Here is a 17,959-nt window from a genome sequence, read left to right as displayed (position 1 = left end):
AAATGATGTGAAGGTGGAAGAAATGCCATATAAGTGGAATTTTAGAGTTCAAAGTTCCCAGTTTACTGAAAGAAGACTGAAAGAGAACTCTGCTACAGCATTTAAGTACTGTAAAAGGGGTAGAAAATGCTAAGTATTAATGGGTTTTTCCAATCCAGGCACAACACAAAATGATAGTTAGATGATGGAGCCAAAGAATATAGATGTACAAACAAATTCAATTGGATAAGCACAGTTAAGAACTGTAAAACATCAATTACCAACATTTTGTTTAAAGTACACAGTATTTACTGCTCTCCACTATCAGCTCCTAGGCAGTCTATGAATCCAAAGACATGAAATCAAGTAGCGCATCACCATCTGTTGTCACTGGATTCCCCTGCATCCTGCAGCAACATTATTCACAGCTGAGAATCAGGGACTTCATAACAGTTCTGGCACAAAACAACTCCGTACCCTTGGTTAGGCACAGGATCTGAAGAAGCGCCTTCACTGTCCAGTTTTCTTCCTATTGCTATATGGCAATAATGTGTTTCAGCAGTGAAGGGTACAACCTCACCAGAAAACAACTGAGCACAAATATTGCCTGCTGGCCTTTTTGGCCCTGAACAAAAACTAATTCACAGAATGGGATCAGAATTTTCATGCACAACATGAGGGAAGAGACAATCCTGATTTCATGTGCTCCTAAGATACAAAACAAGGGAAACTTCGGATTTTGAGGGCAACGAAAAGACTACAGAAACATGCCCTGAGTTCAGAGATAAGGTTGTTGCTTTGTCTAATCCCTAAGCAAGATGATGTGTATCTTGGGTGAAGGTTACAAGGCAGGATGGTAAGAATACCAAGGGATTACCTACTAGCATGTAATCATGAAGAAGATAATCCTGGGTTCTGGCTTGTACAAAATCTGGCAGAGCCTGCTCTAAAAGTCAATTAGAATGTCATTTATTAGATTAGCAAATCAATTAGATTGATTCTGTAATCAATTAATTTAGCAATAAATATTCACTTGAAGACAATTTAGTCATAATTCTAAAATTTTAGACTGTGCAAATGAACATGGTAAATAACATACTGCTTGAAAATTTGGCCTAATGGAAGAATTAACTTATTTAATTGTTTTATATATTACATATTATGTATAATAATTAAAACTTGATACAAAAAGATGCACAATACATTTATAAGAACTAATTTAATGTATGCTTACTACAATTATTAATAATAATTATTTTAATTATTAAGTTATTAATTTAAAAATCTAATAAACAGGAAAATTTAAAAAGTCAGTTACCTTAGTTTTTTCAGGTACTGCCTCATAATCACAACTACAAACTAGTAGGTACTGTTGTTTGAACCGGTAATCAAATTTTTTCTAATAGTTTGGGGTAGCCATGGTTTTGATCACCCAGTTACTTATAAGACTCTATTTTTAAGATCTGAAAACGTATAAGATGTAGTGCTTAATTACAGAAAGTGGCATATTAGGTACTAAATATCATCAAATATGATAGCCCTATCTGTAAAAAAAGAAAATAGTTGCCCTTATAGTATACACTACACCAGAAACTCTGTATTTCTCTCTAATGGTATCATGAATATGTCTGAAATCCCTTGGAGTAATTACATTAAATTGCACAGTATAACAGATGCTTTTGAACACTGAAAATACCCAGCTTTCTGACTTACTTGCTATATTGTGCATCAGCATTCATAGTGCTGCAAGAAGCAATGGTTATCATATCAAAAACTGTAATATCCATTCGTATCATTGTGTTTGAAAATCCTTAAGCTATAAATTGTTCTTGGCTTAATGGTGCTTATATGACTTACACGTAACCCATGTACCATCTCTTGCAGTACAAATACAGACATAAAAATAAAAATAAAAATAAAAATAAAAATAAAAATAAAAATAAAAATACCCTCAGTTTCTCTCAAATATAAGAAGCACCTAAGAGAATGAAAGGTAAGTACATGCTGTCCATATGGAAAACACACTTATCAAAGAACTACTTACTCTTCTGCAAATTGTTGCTTTTCAAGTTTATGTCTATAAACACAGTCACGTTTTGCTGTCTCTAGACAATAGTGCCCTCTTTACATTCACTAATTACGTATGACGGAGGTATTGATCTTCTTTTCAGAACAGCAGCTCTCAGATTGCTCTGTCCTACAGTCAGCACTAATCCTGGATACCTTAACAATAACACTTGAGCTCTGATGAAACTAGTTTAGGGCACTCTTGGAAAAACACCCTAGGGGTCCTATAGGATTTAAGTCCTGAAACAACTCGTTACCAACTTGGAAAATTTTTTGCACATAGACTGCTGCTCTTTTTGACCTCTCGGGAATGGATAGAAACAGGCAAGTACATCTTCAAATGGCCCTGGTTCTGCTGTTGTAGTAAGACACAAATTTCTTGATATCGAAAGTTTGTGAGCAACTCATCCTTAGAGGGATGATGCCTAATGAAGAAAGCAGGGAAGGCTTCTCCATCTCAGATGGAATTCTCACTCACTCACTAGACTCTGAGAACCATCAAGACTGTAAGCTGAGAAAACACAGAGCATCTAAGACTGGCAACTGCAGACAGAGCTAATGGAACATGTCTCAGCACTGTGAAATAGCTAGCATGAGATCTCATGGCTCAAAGCACACAAAGAGATAACTGGCTCAGACATCTGGTAAGGGGAGGACCTAATACTCTTCTTCAGGTCGGTTTGCCCAGTCAGACCTGGCTGACTATTAGTAACTTATCCAGCATCCAACTCTGTAGCAGAGAGTATCGACTATGGCTCAGTATCTTAAAAAACTATAGGAAAAAAAACAATGGAAAATGGCCAGCATTCTGACACTGACACCAGATAGTTGTTGCTATGCTGTAGTGAATAGGACCATTTCTGCCGTAGTGGGCTTAACTCATAGAGGATTCTAAGGGAGAAGAGAGATCAAAGGAAGGAATGCATCATTTCTCCAGTCAGGGAACTCGGAATCGATGGGCAACCTCAGTGCTGAAGGAGAAAGGTTGGTATTTTTTTTGTGACTATGAAAACAAGGCTCAGCAACGTTCCAGTAGAAGAACAGCTTTTAGAATGTCCCTTTTGAATGCCTGCTCATGGTCCACCAAAGTGAAGCAGCTCAGGCTCTCAGCCAACAAGTTGACTGAGTCCAGTGGTGGAATTCTCCAGCAGGCAGCTAAGCAGCGGCTACTTTGGACCCACAACACCCTGCAGCAATGCTGAGTGCCACAGACAGACTGAGCAGTAGGATTGTGGCCTTCCAGCACATACAGAAATTTTCAGAAAGTGTTTTGCTTTATTAATGAAAATAAACACGAGAGATGCAAATTAATCACCCCTTTGGAGCAATGCAAATTCCCACATGAATTTGAGTTTGTAAATAAAGTTATTTAACTTTGTAAAGTAATTTTCTTTCTCATACCATAAAACATGTTCTACAAAACCCTCTTCCCCCTTAAGGGGGCCTGCAGAAAACATGGGGAGGGACTTTTTACAAGGGCATGTAGTGATAGGACAAGGGTTAATGGCTTTAAACTGAAAGAGGGTAGATTTAGATTAGATGTAAGGAAGAAGTTCAGTGGCACTGGAACAGGTTGCCCAGAAAGGTTGTGGATGCCCCATCCCCGGAAGTGTTCAAGACCAGGTTGGATGGGGCTTGGAGCAACCTGGTCTAGTGGAAGGTGTCCCTGCCCATGGCAGGGGGGTTGGAACTAGGTGATCTTTAAGGTCCCTTCCAACACAAACCATTCCCTGATTCTGTGATTCTATGATTCCCCTAAAGTGAATGGAATTAGGCCTTGATTGTCAGAATTAAAAAAGAAGACAGTGTAACTCCTCCTGAAGCAGGTCTCTATCCCAAGAATCTTCCTGACTTCTGTCACAATACTGGAAAAGGAATAGTCAGCATAGTTACTGAGGGGAGTAGAAAAATAGTCACAAATTTAATGTCATAACCAAGGGTCACATCCTAGGGATTCGTATGTCACAGGCAACAATGGTTCAGTACTTAGATAACCCAGCCAATTTATCAGCAAAGTTAGTGAAAGATGAAAAAGAAGGAGAGAATGGCACCGGGACAAAGACATGGCTTCTTATTCACACTTCATATATGTTAATTCAGGGTCAGAGGACACAGCACTGTGGAAATGCTAGGTGATTTTGAAGTAAACAGACTTGAAGCCTGTACCTCTGAACCCAAACAAGGAAGAAAGGAACCTTTTGGAGGTTATCATGAGGACCTGATGCATGGGATTGTACAACAAAGACAAAGATTCACTTGTGTCACGTGATAAACACCAAGACATCTGAGAGTAACTTTAAACTACTTTCTCTTCTGAAATAGTCTAGGCTAGAAGACTGAAGTCCTTAGATCTTGTAGGTCCTAATTGCTGTGGCTAGGTTCACAGCAATTATATCAGCAAGATCTACAAAAGCATGAGGGAAAGGCCCAGAGGAAAGATAAGTTTCTAAAATCCCCAGAGCCATAAACTCTTCCCAGTGAATACACTGCAGATTTTCCACAATTTTCTAAACACATTCAAGTACATGGTAACTGTATCAACTCTCAGTGGAGAAAACCTGAAGTAGACATATTTCCCTAGAATAACCAGCAATTCACATAGTTTCTAGATCTTTTACCCAAGGCTATAGGAAGGAAAGGAGAGGCTGAAGTAGAGGATTTTGAAATCCCCAAGATGGATTTGATGGTCCCTCTCCTTATACTGAGTAGTGGATCATATGAAGATCTTTCCCTTAAGTTTGACAGATATCAAAAGGCATCAGTAATTAATCAAATTTCTATTTGGTGCAAGCATTCAGAAAGCAATAAGATGATACACCATACTCTGTAAATGCTGCTTGAGGAGGAAGTGACCCTCTTTATTAAGTCTCAGGAGGATTTTTAGTCATTGTACATTTAAATACAGGCAAAGTGTCCTTTTTGGAAGGTGACATTGAATGACAGGAGCTTCTCATGACTCTTGTGGTCACGAAAGAAGGAGGTTATGTGGAGGACAGTGTTGCAAGTTCAGGAAAAGGCTGCCAAGCGTAAGACTCCTGTGTTCTATTCCTGCTATTCTGATGTGAACCAGTGAGCTTACATCAGCTGTTATGCCAATTGCTTCAAGTGAAATATGTCATATTGCTTTCCTCCTATGAAACAGCAGCCCTGAAATTGAGATGCAGAATTTAGTCATCCAAGGAGGAACACAATGTGCTGGGACTAACCACAAGTTATAGTAGATTGTAAATTGCAGATTGTTCAGATAATAGCAATGAGAGAAACATAAAGCATTCCATTAAGAAGTAGACTCTCTGTCTGTCTGTTCTTGCCCAGTGAGCAGAGAGAGCTTCCTTAGCATGAAAGAAGAGAAGGCGTACTGATGTTTACTCTCATTTTTTCCAGACACAGTTATGGAATTTATCTTTTTTCAAGGTCCTCGTAGTGCTTGGAATAATCTGCTTCCAGTGTTAGCAGAGTAGCTAAATACACATGAAGTTAGCAAGTATTTAATCTTGATGGTAAGGTTCATGACTTTCTGAAACTACTAAGGAATTATTTTTTTCTTATATCTGTCCTTTGGCCATAAAAGACAAGAAAAATGAGCCTTAGCTCAGGAAATAGGCTCCATCCAATAATATAGTTTGTGTGGGTATCAATATGGTATTCCTATACCGGGAATATGCTTGTAACAGAAATGGCAAAGTTTAATACTGCCCTGGAAGGAAGACGCTGGCAGAGAAATATGAAAAATGGGGCGGGGGGGGGGGGGGGGGCGGGGCGGGGGATGGATAATAAGGGGAAAGGAAACAGCATGTGCCTAAAACTGGAATACTCACTCTCCATCAGCTTCACTGAAATGTAAACAAAAGTAGCAAGAAAAAGAAATGTAGAAATAAAGAAAATAAAAAGGAAAGATGAAATGAATTACAACAAAAAGCAAAAGAACCCTATGGGAAAAGAGTCATGCCAGCAAAACTCACAATGAGGGTGCTCTGACTCAGACAAGTACTTCAAAAGAACCAAGGTCAAATTGTTCTTTCACTGTTGCACTGTTGGCATGAAAGGAGGCAGGGGCTGTCCTCTGCACATAGCTGAAGCAGTAGGAAAGAGTCTTCAGTCTGAATACCAAAAATCCAATTTGAATCTATGTATGGGACAAAAATTTTTAAAATTAAAAAAAATCTAAGTGCAATAGGTGCAAAAGCTGTCTCCCCAGTTGAACAATTTAAGAAAGAAGTAAGTTAGCGTGACTGCTGGTCATTTGGATGAAGCACTGAAGACTTCAGTGCAAACTGACCAACATCCGAAACCAAGAAGCATTAAAAGGAAGTTTCAAAATGAATTTCATAAAATTTTCTTTGACAAATTTCAGTTGTGGAAAAAACTACAGTGGCACTTCACAGTTGACATAGCATGACTGGTAGAGAAGTCAGGAGGTTATGACAGTATTTGGTGCTCAGGGCAGGCTACTTACATTGCCAGATAAGCATGAGCTAAGGAGTCATAGACAAGAGGTATAAAAGCAGTACGCTATCATTTATTAACAAGCTTTTCATATTAAGAAATAGAAGAAGCATGCTGAAACAACCAGTACTTGGTTACAATGTTTTTCACTAATCTCTGTTGATAGGAATTAAAGACCTGAATAATCAGGAATTTAGACATAAGACAAAAAGACAAGAATTTGTTTTTGAAAAACTCACAGATCTTTCATCACTAAATAAATTTCATCAATTCTAGGCTAGAAGATGAAGCTATTGGGAAAATACCCAATCAAACAGACAAAAAAATGACAAAACCCAGTAACTCAAAGGTTCCTAAATGCAGGTCCTACACCATATCTTAAGCCTTGCATTGTTTATTTAGATATCCCAAGCATTTAAAATGGCATTAACTATGTATATGTAGCAATCTTGATTCCCATTCATGCTGCCTTTTACTTTGGGATGTATTTTTCTAATGGAATCTGTTGTAAATATGTAATTTATGCTTATAATTCTAGTAATAACATTTATTCAAGATATTTCCCCTGAAAAACAACCTGACAGCATGTCTCATGCTAGTCATTTTGACCCATGAAAATCTTAGACTCAAAGGAATCCACCTTTTTTCCTTGAAATAGTTAACCCACTATTTAATACACCAAGATAATGACACTCTTTAAATCTATATCTATATATATCTTACCACTAGATCAGGATGACATTTGTAAGTAAAACTTTATTTCCAAGTACAGCTCACAGTTTACATTGCACTAACTGGTTGTTTCACACCATTCAAGCAAACTGCCCTGAGCACAATTTATGCATTTCACAAAATAAAACAAGAAAACAACTGCTTTTTTAATAAGCTACAGGAAATAAAATAGTAACATATGAGGGGCGCACACCCACACACCTTTAATGCTATTCTTTTTTTAAAACATGCTCCGTTTTATTTATTTTGTGTAGGTACTTGATTACCTTAGTATACACTTTAGAAGTCCAACAGAACTGCCTGAACACAACAGAACTAGTCTAAAATCACTACCCACATGTTAGTACAAAATTGTTCTCTACGCGATAATGACCATTTCTTTGCCTAATTATTTTTTACTGATAATCCCCTATCTTAAATAGACAAATGTGAGCACCAGAGTGGCTTGTCTATCTCCCTGCATGCTGTAGCTGATGCTCTGACAAGAGTAACAGATTTCTTGAGTTCTATCAGTTGAGATGCCAACTTTGACCAAATGTTCCATCTAGCAAAGCGTGAATGCACAGAGAATCAGGAAAGTAGATCTCAAGTGTTTGCTGGTGGCAATCCAACCATTGTAGCAAAATCCCAAATATTAACTACACCTTCTAGATCACCGCTTCAATCTTGATCCATTCCAACCAGAGAGAAAGCATAATTTTTGCCATACAATGTCAAAGTCCTGACTAGACTAGGAATATCCAAGTTTCTGAACGGAATCATAGGTTTCAAACAGTTGGTTTCCAGGTTTTGGCAGTTCTGACCTATATCTCCACCCTCCTTCCTCACTTTCAGTTCTTTTATAGGACTTTCTAAAACAAAACCAATCTCCTTGCACTCTTTCAAGCTTCTATTTTCTGTGCACTTAACCCCCATCTACTTCATCCTTCTAATTTCAATTCTTGACTCTCTTTATAATCTTCCATGTTCCTTCCTGATGGCTTCAGCTCCCGTGTTGATGACTGCTCTGACCTCTAAGATAAGTATCATGTCTCCTCATTGGACTTACAAATATGCTTCAGTGTTCGTAGTCAACAAACGGCCATTCATTGCTTTGATTAGCTTTTCATCTAGGTCTATATCTAGTCTTTTTTTATTAGTTCTTCTTTATCCCTACTCAACTATCACTGTGATATCACTGTGATAGAATCAGTTAATTTGTTCACATATTATTCTTCATTGTTTCATGACTTTCAGATCATTGGTACTGATGATTCTTCCATCCCCTGTTCCCTTACCTGTCATTAGTCACCAATTCTCTCCATCCTTCTAAAGCTTCTACGGTTTTGTTCCTCCTTTTCACTGTAATGTCCATCTTGTGCTCCTTCAGCTCTGTATGCTAACAGCCACGTATTTTCCTCCTAGGATGCTAGTAGTGCACCAGTGGCCTGCTCACTTGCTCCATGACAAATTTGTTCTCTCATTTGAATGGCTAACCAAACGCATTTCTCAAGCTTAACTGACTTTTGTCTCCACAACTTTTTGCTGCCTTTATTTTCCAACTCTCTGCGCCTTTTATCTCTGAGTCCCTCTGTGCACTAATTGCAAGAAAACAAAGAAAACATAATACAACACGAAATTCACTATCCCCTTGGCATTTCCTCTCTGATGCCTTCTATTTTTGCATTTCTGTCCTTTCTGTCAGTGGTGAATTTTTTACTGTCCTCTCTTCTTCTATAATCTCTCTACTTTGCACCAGTGACATAATTTTGTCCTTCCTCCTGATCCACTCACTTACCCCAATTCTGTTTTTCAGTCTCTCATTTACCTTCAGATCTTTCCCAGAAAGTACACAGGAAATATATTTTGCCTTTCCCACCACAGAAAAAACCCCAAACTTTGACACCACTGGCCTCTCCAACAGCCCTGCTATCCTTTTGTTTCTAAACTCAATAACCACACTAGTTAGAATTGATCATAATCACCAGCATCTACCCAGTGCATGCCACTGAAATGACTCAGAGTATATAAAATCAAAAGTTCTATCTAGTCTAGTAACTTCTCCCTAGAAGTGCCCAAAAGTAGATGCTTAGCAGAAGAAAGAGTGTGAGAAGTACAACTACTATATCTATGCTGGTGACTGACAGATCTACTTTTCTGTTTCAGACTTCTCTCTCCTGTCAAAACTAAAATATTTGTCTGCACCTTTTGTACAGATCTTACCATAGATTTAAGTTCATTAAAATCTCTAGGATTTTCATGTTCCAACCTTTCTCAAGCAGTATGGATTTGTCCACCAACCCAGGAATCTGTTCTGTAACCCAGGAATTGTCTTAAATTTAAATATCTATTTGGATCTTCCTGCTCACAATATTTCTAAAACTTGCAGGTGCTTTCTATGTAGCATATCTAAGACTATTCATATATAAAAAAAATCATTTCTCATCATCACTTTCATCTTACGTCTCAATTACCGTAACACAGCTTTTAAGCTCATGACAAATGTAATTTTCTCAGCGACCACAAGACTCCTTCAAATACAATTTTTTTAGTCCACTACTTTGACCATGTTACTGCCTTTCTTTGTCTGCTATGCTAGTTCCTCTCTTCCCCATCACATCAGATAAAAAAGACTTGACTTGAATTCTGAAGTCCTTCCAGGCTTTTACTGACATATTAATAACTTTCTAATGACTACTCAGACATTGAATCTCATCTCTGTTCAGTTCATGATACCTATCTCAGCCAAATATTTTCTTTTCTAACAGCCCTTCCACACTGCCTTCACATACAAAGGGTGCCTGCAAAGCTTCATTATTTTCTTTTCAAGAGGCATCCTAAAACTCATCCCATCTGAGATGCCAAAAACTCAGTGAGAGTTAAAAATGGTTAGTGTACAGAGCCCACTGGTTTTACATATCCCCATAGAGTCATCCCTTACTTCTTCTTCCAACTCCTTTGTAAATTGTCCAAAATTGGGACAATTCTTTTTGTTCTTTGTGTGCGTTCACATACTGAATAGCACAACGTATCCTCCTGGATCTTCATTACAGGCAATGTAACAGCAGTAACATTAGTAGATTGTTGCTAGTACATAGTCCGGTTTAAAAAGCACAATTGAAGATTTGAGCCTTCTCCCTTTCCCCTTCTTAGTTATGCCTAGAAAAAGTAAAGGCTTTCATCCAGCTGAGCATAGTCATTAGCCATAACTTTTACTAAATGTTTACTACACATTTTTTCTGGACACTGGCCTCCGTATTGAAGTATCTGAAGTAGTTGACTTTTGCACTTTTTAATATAACATGCATATACATACATGCAGTCTGCTATAGAGTCTTGCTCATGCTTATCTAATTGATGCCAGTGAGATTATTCAAATGAGTGAGGACTACTCACATTAACAAGACCTGTTAATAGTCACAATTCGAGCCACTGAAAACCACGCAGCTCACAAGCCACAGTCCACCTCCAGTAACTACAAACTTGCTTAAATATTAAGTACAACCTGAATTTTTTGTCTATATTAAGAAATCAGACTTAACAATTAAGAAAAATTTTTTTAAATAACTGTTTTGTGATTTTCCTGATGTCAGAAAAAGTGTTGAATTGCCATGCAATTAGCTTTTAAATTGCCACACCAATCTACTGTATCACTTTTGGAATAGGTCCAGTTCACCTAAGTACCAGAATATAATGTTTTAATGAAGAGAAGCACAGGATATATTTAATATCTAACGTAATACTGGTTTATGACAGACTAGAGTAACAGTCTAGAAAAAGCTCTAAATATCTTTGTTGGTCACTTTTATAGAAATGATGGGTTTTGGCACCATTTTCTCAACCTTTGCATGACTTTATTCCACTTTTAAACATCATTTCTGAATCTCACAAAAGAACTGACATTCTCCAAGATACATTCACGCTTAACTGCAAGTCTAGTGAACTAATTTGCTAACAGCTTAATAATTAAATAGCACCAATAAAAAATAAAGCAATCTGTTAATATTTCCTTTAGGATGAAAATCTGTACAAATTATAAAGCTTAACAAACCAATGTAAAAAATATTTCTGCTTGTGCTTCCTTTGTTAATCTAAAATGTAATTCTAAGTGGGTTTAATTTCCAAGTCAGACATTGAAATCTTCTCCCTCCTTTTTAAGCTGTTTCAAAAACCTTCCAAAACTCCCTGCCCAAAGCAATATTTGTTCCACCTCCCCTCATTATAGTTTGAGGGGCTTTCTAGTTATTAACATAACCTTGCCTATTATTGAATCATATTCCACACACGTGCTTTCATTAATGGACTAGTGCAAGGTTAAATACATCTTTCTGATATGATCCTGAGAAGGATACTGACAAAAATCCAAATTTGCATTTCTCTCTGAAACACCGTATCAATCGCCATCAACTTGTTTGTGTGCTCATCTTCCACTGTTAGCCCATTGGTTAATTTGTTAATTTTTATGTTTTAAGATCTGTTCCTATATTAAAAGTCTATGTGTTTCCAGGATTGAGTTCTTAAAAGTGAATTAAATAGTAGTTGCTGAAATATACAAAGTGACACTGGAAAAATTTCTATTGGAATAGTCACTTACCATAGTAAATTTTGTTCCTTGAATGTACTGCCTCCAAAGAGGCCCCCCTTTGGGATTACTTTCCCTGCCATGAAGCAACAGAAACCACAGAAAATGTTAGATATTAAATGGAGTATTTACATCTATTCCAATGTTCTGGAAGAAAACAGAAAAATCTCCTACGTCTTAACTCCCTACGCATTGTTACATTCCATAAATACACGAGGTAGAAGTAAACCTGAGGAGCTGGTGTAAATCTGCATAGACAATTCACTTGAGAAAAAGTTATTTTGGTAAATAGCATCCTTTTTCTCTCATGACACTGCCTACACAGATCTAATAAGTAAATGACTGGTAGAGACAATTCTGAGAACAGGGACTGAGGTAGACCACTAGTTGTAGAGAGAGCGAACTACTCCTGTCCAATACTGTACCTAATGTAATGCAAGAAGTCTTGCTTGCTTGGGAACTTCTAAGTACATTAGCCACCTCAGCGAAGACATTGTAAACTACTTCTGTATTGAAACGGTCTAGCCCTTAGCTTTTTACTAAACCTGACCAAAAAGTTACCTTAAAAAAGGCTTTTGTGTAGTCAAGCAAATGATTCAGAACCTGCCCGAAAGCTTAAACCGAGACAGTTTCAAATACAACCAAGACAGCTGTTAAAAATGGCTGCTACTATTATACTCGGGAATATGGGAGAGGAGTGAGGGCATTTGAATACTGATCACCCTTATAAAAATACACAGATGACTGCACTTTTGAGACTTACTTTTAGATTCTGTAACTATAAGAGGAATACTCAGTGTAAGAGAATGAGAAAGGTACTACTACGTCCCTCCAAAGAGATGCGTGACCTTTTGGGTGTCAGGAGTTTGACCCCAGGAATGTATGTCTAACTTATTCTTTGAGTATGCAACTCCATGAAATCTTTTTGTATGCTATTTTGTCAAGAATAAAAAAGGACTTGTGCACAGATAGGTGTCTAGTGACATTTCAGGTGTCTTTTAATACCCTGCTTGGCCTCCAGCTGCAGTTCCACAGTCTCTCAAAAGTTGTGTCACATCTGCTATCCTGTGTAGATATTTTGGCTACCTTGGGACATCTCAAATAGTACTAGGCAGGCAACCGTGTCATGTTTTTGCTGTCAAACAACTATTTTCAGAGACTGTCATTGCAAACTGTTGATAATATAACCTTTGCTAGGAAAAGGATGAGACTGCTGTGGATATACAGGAAATAAAGATTTTTAAAAGGTTAAAAAAAGCCAAAGGATCAAACAGAATCCCATGCCAAACCACCAGATAAAGTCTATGTAGAAACAGAATCTACCACCTTCATTTTCTGAAGCGTTTTACAAATCCATTGCTTTTTTACATTGTAAAGGTTCTATCCAGGAAAGCCTATCAAAAAGTTTCCTTTGTGGATTCATAAAGAAAAAACTTGAAGTCATAACTGCCTCTGAAAGTACCTGCACCTAATCTGAACGGCTGTAAGCAAATACTCCAGATATCCTTGCATCCAAGGAATGCTTATCACGCTCACACAACTGCCATTACCATCCAAGCATGTCTTTTCTATAAAACTCCAATCAAACTCAGGCACAGAAAAATGACCTGAGTGATCTGGCCTTTGAGAGCTCCATCATCTCTGAGCTCATAGGATCAAAACTAAAAAAAGATACAATTATCTTACTAAATGTGTTCCTCAGATGTTATGAAATACAATTTCTAGGATGGAATTCTAAGCCCCTAAGGAATTCTGATATGCAAAGTGGTATTAAGGCTTCCCTAACAGATCTGCTGAAGCATTGAGTTTCCCCTCCCCTCTCCCTGAACATGCTACCACTATAATATCCTAACTTCCAGCTGCATGTTGTGATGCTGATAAAAGGGAGCTGTGAAAAATGCGACTGCACATTTCAGCTTCTGGAACAGCTATTGGTGGACAAAACTTAAAGAGCGTTCTGCTACTCTGGATTGTGCCGAGACTGAAAAGTCACCTCCTTTCACTTTTTTACAGTAGATGAATACACAGGCAACACAAGTTGTCTTTGCCTCTCTCCTCTGGACCCCAAGCTTGAAGAATGAATGAAATCAATCTTTGACTGACTCTTTAACAAACTATAAAGACATGTTTAAAGTTTAGAAAGTGAACCAGGGGGATCCAAGTTGTTCTGTCATGTTGCAGTGTGACTCGTCTAATTACAGAATTTAACAATCTCTGAAGACCATTTCTATGGCAAGCCCAAAGCTAGAAGAACGTAACCAAATCAAATGACCACACATTTTAATACGTAACTGGTCTTAAAAACTAACTTTGGGTGGGTGCAAGTGTTAACTGGTGAAGCATATAGGCTCTTCTGCTGTATTTTCCAAAAACCTTGAAATAAACATAAGAATCATTTTGTTTTTAAAAATGACTGGAAAGACATATTTTTAAAAACAAACAAACAAATTACCTGGCAAGGCTTTTTCATTTTAATTGCTATAACATGGTATCTGTAACAGCAGAGTTCACAGGTCCATGACCCTCTTTCACTTATCCACTTTAACAGGCAAAGCTGATGCGTGTATCGTACTGACCCATCGCAGCGGCAAGGATTTAACAATTCACCCTGAAAAGGCAACACAGAAACATTGATTTTAAGGGAATCTTTTCTGTACATGTATACTCAATACCAAAACATTTACAGGTCTGTAACAATGAACTGGTCTTGACTTCAGTATGTGAAAAAGCATGTATTTTTGGCTACAAAAATACTCAAAAATTAAACTGTCTTAAAAACACCTAGGTGCTTCTAACGAGGCAAAGCCAGATAACTGTCTACGCATGTGTATGTACATACGTGAAACAAGTGAAAGATTACCGTGCATCAAACGACAGTAGCATTAGCCCTTTCAAATACCTCAAATGGTACCAAAAGTGGTTAGATGCATTTCTCCAACAGTTATTTGCAGTCATCACTAGGAAAGAAGTGGGTGACGTCAGAGAGAACCGTGCTCTTGGAGCAGGGCTCTGCGCTGTCCAGCTAGCCAGCTCTCGGGCAGGACCTCCAATAACGGAGCTGAGCACTTCCCCCAGTAGTTCACATATTTCTGTATTATGTAAATCGGCTGTTCTCTTCTTTCCTCGGTAGGATTTTTTTTTTTTTTTAGCTAAACTACACGACAAGCTATAAAATGCTAGTTACGGATCCATTGCTGGTACTGTGTCCGGTAATGACAGAGAAGATACTCGGAGGTCTTCTCACCATCACCGGTAAGCTAACACTCTCATTCGACAGCCTAACAGAAACCTGAGAAATTCGTATCGCTTCAAGCCCCGGAGCGGAGAGCCAGCCAGCGTGACGGCAAGAAGATGTCCAAGAGCGCAAGACAGCCACAGCAAACCTCCGACTTTCCCTAGAGCTTTTCCCCAGCCATCGGTCACAACCACCTCGCTGGGCAGCCGAGGCTCGCCGTGCCCCTTTCGCCCCCCCCCCGCCCCCGGCAGCAGGCAAGCCCACTCCCCCCCGCTTCTCCGCCGGGCGGGCGGCTCCGAGCCCTGTCCCCGGTGCTGATCACTTCCCGCCGCCCAGCCCGGCCCGCTGCCCGCCGCCTGCCGCCCCCGGGAGCGGGGCTGGGGGCGGTCGGGTGTGAGAGGATGAGTCGGTCGGTCCGGCCGCGCTGAGCGCGGGGGGGGGGGGGGAGCCGCTCGCCCGCCCCGCTCTCTTCTCCTCTCCTCACCTGCTCGGGGCCTTGGAAGCAGATCTTGCAGATGGGGCCGGCCCCGCCGGGGTGGCTGCCGCTGCCGCTCTCGCTGCTGCACACCGAGCGGGTCTCGGGTTTGTCGCCGGCGGCGGCCCCCGCCTCGGCGCGGCCGCTCTCCGAGCCTCCCCTCCGGCCCTCGCCGCCGCTGGGGCCGCCGCTCTCTCCCTCCTCCGGGCCGTCCCCGCTCGCCTCCCCCGCTCCGCCCGGCAGCTCCAGCGGCTCCCCGGGAGGGACGACCACGCTCCCCCCGGCGCAGCTCATGCCCGCGCCGGCCCGGGGCGCCCGCTCACCGCCCGGGGCCGGGGGGGAGGGACGGGGGGGGACGGCCCAAAGGGAGGGATGGCGGCGAGGCCGCCCTTCTAGCTGCCGGGAAGGTGACCCGGGGCGGCCGCCTCCCCTTCACCAGCCGGGTCCGGAGCGGCGCCGGCGGCGTGTGCCTGTGAGGGAACGCGTGGGGCGGGGGGGCGGTGAGCGCGTGGGCGTGGGCGTGGGTCCGGAGGCGGCGGGGCGGAGCGGGGCGGCCCGAGTCAGTCACCGCAACCGCCACCTCTCCTCAGGCAACCCGCCCCCCGCCCGAAACGCCTTCCCCTGGCGCGGGCGCCTCCCGCCTTTTTGCTCCCCGCGTCCCTCCCCTCAGCACCGGCTTCCCTCACAGCCCCAACGGCTGCCGCCCCGCCGGGGGCTGAGGCCCCGGTCCCGAGTCGTGGCGGGTTGTTTTTCCTCTCCTCGGCCGCGCACGAACGCGGAGCCCGCCGCCGGTCACGGCCCACGGGCCTCTCCCCCCCCCCCCAGGGCTCCTCGGCCCCGGCAGCCCAGCGAAGGACGCAGGCCTTTTAAGGGAGGCTTACAAATCTTTTTTTTGCTTTATTGGGTTCTTCGTTGTGGGAGATTGCACTTGCGAAAGCTCAACGGAACGAATGTTCAACAGTTGTTCTTTGGGTGGGAAACAGTAGTCCTCCTAGTCTTTTGTGGCTGCCCCCCTCCCCCCCTTTTTTTTTCCAAATCTATTACATCACCTCATTTTCAAAATTAAATCTGCTAAAAGCATCATGTTCGAATACCTTAAAAAAAAAAAAAAACAAAACGCAAACCCATAGCGGTTAGGAATTCTTTGAAGTTTGGCTGAGGCTGCTAAAGGAAAGTATGTGTGAATTTCAGCATCAAGTATAACACCAGCGTGCATTCATCTCGTGAAAACGACGGCAACTGTCTGCTTGGGGAAAGAGAAAGAAAAAAATCAGAAAGCAATTGTGAAGCCATATGCCTTTCCATAGCCACATTTATATTCAAAGCGTGACGAAATCACCCGTCTTCTCCATTGGCTGCTTCATATGTAGTCTCAAGATGAGGGTGTACCTGGATGAGCTCAGCCACTGCCTTCACCAGCCGTGTTTTGATAGGAGTGGCTTTCTTCGTGTGGACATTTTATCAGAAGACCGAAGAAGCACACAGAACCGAAACGGCACTCCTTGGCCCATGATCGTGATTGACAGGTGGCTGTCAATCTCTCTGGAGAGGCTTGCTGAGTATACACCGAACACCTGGTCCAACCTTTCGGCCTTGACACCAGCACAGGCAATACGCTATCTGCAGAAAAGCAGCAGCCCCATATTGCAAGAGAGTGCCATTCAAATTAATTGGGGCAAGGTGCAGTTAAAGCCCTTTCGGTCCTCCTACAGTCTGCATCTATTGCGATACATACGTTAAGGACAAAGAACACCACCGCTGTTTGCAGCGGTGGTCTAAAAAAGTGCATTTTCAGAGGTTGTCTTCCTGTAGTGGAATAAGAGGTATCATTATACCTTTTCTCATCATCCACTAGTGTCCTCTCTCATGAAAATCTTTGTTCTGATGGCTCTGCATTAGCTAAGCCAGCGCTGGCCGTTTAGCTTGGCGTTAGGACAAGATGCTCCAATCCTAAAATTACTTTTGTTCACAAGGTCGTTGTTAAGTAGGTAAGTAGCGTGGATTTGTCCAGATTAGGTCATGTGAAACAAAAAATGTCACACTGACAGTGACATTTTGGTGAACTACAGACACTGTGGAGTTCAGAAATTCTTCTACATACAATTCTTTCATACCAAAGTAATACCTGAAGGGCTTGCCAGAGAGACTAAACAGAACTGGAGACAGAATTAATCAAATAGACTAATTCGAAGGAAAGAAGGGGCAATCACAAACAACAAAAAAACAGGAAACGTCAGAACAAACAGACAAGTCCAAAATACTGGGTGGAAGAGAACTAAAGCAGAGCCAGAAGGAAAAGACGGTGGAACTGAAGTAGTGAAGTGAGAAATAAATGCTAAAAAGATACTCACCTGCCACAGAGGAACACAGCATGCCCTTGCCATTTGCTGTATGTGGGGGTTTATGCCAGTTTTCTTTCTCATCCTTTTGTTTGTCAGCAAAAATTCAATAAATAATACGGCTT

The 17,959-nt window shown here is 41.0% G+C and overlaps 1 protein-coding gene across 1 annotated transcript in view; it reads right to left on the bottom strand.

The window, feature by feature from the left end:
* The window catches only part of MARCHF11 (membrane associated ring-CH-type finger 11), a 33,592-nt gene extending 17,742 nt beyond the window's left edge, over window positions 1-15,850 (bottom strand). Inside the window, exons 1-2 of the mRNA XM_052781364.1 lie at window positions 15,505-15,850; window positions 14,238-14,393 (exon numbers count right to left, since the gene is read on the bottom strand). Of these exons, the coding sequence (XP_052637324.1) occupies window positions 14,238-14,393; window positions 15,505-15,789 (441 nt within the window). The 5' untranslated portion in view covers window positions 15,790-15,850. The remainder of the gene's footprint in view (window positions 1-14,237; window positions 14,394-15,504) is intronic.
* Window positions 15,851-17,959: the final 2,109 nt, after the last annotated feature.

Source organism: Harpia harpyja, chromosome 1, assembly GCF_026419915.1.
Source record: "Harpia harpyja isolate bHarHar1 chromosome 1, bHarHar1 primary haplotype, whole genome shotgun sequence".
Lineage (NCBI taxonomy): Eukaryota > Metazoa > Chordata > Aves > Accipitriformes > Accipitridae > Harpia > Harpia harpyja.
The sequence above is the reverse complement of the archived record's forward strand: the minus strand, read 5'-3'. Positions and strand labels throughout refer to the sequence as shown.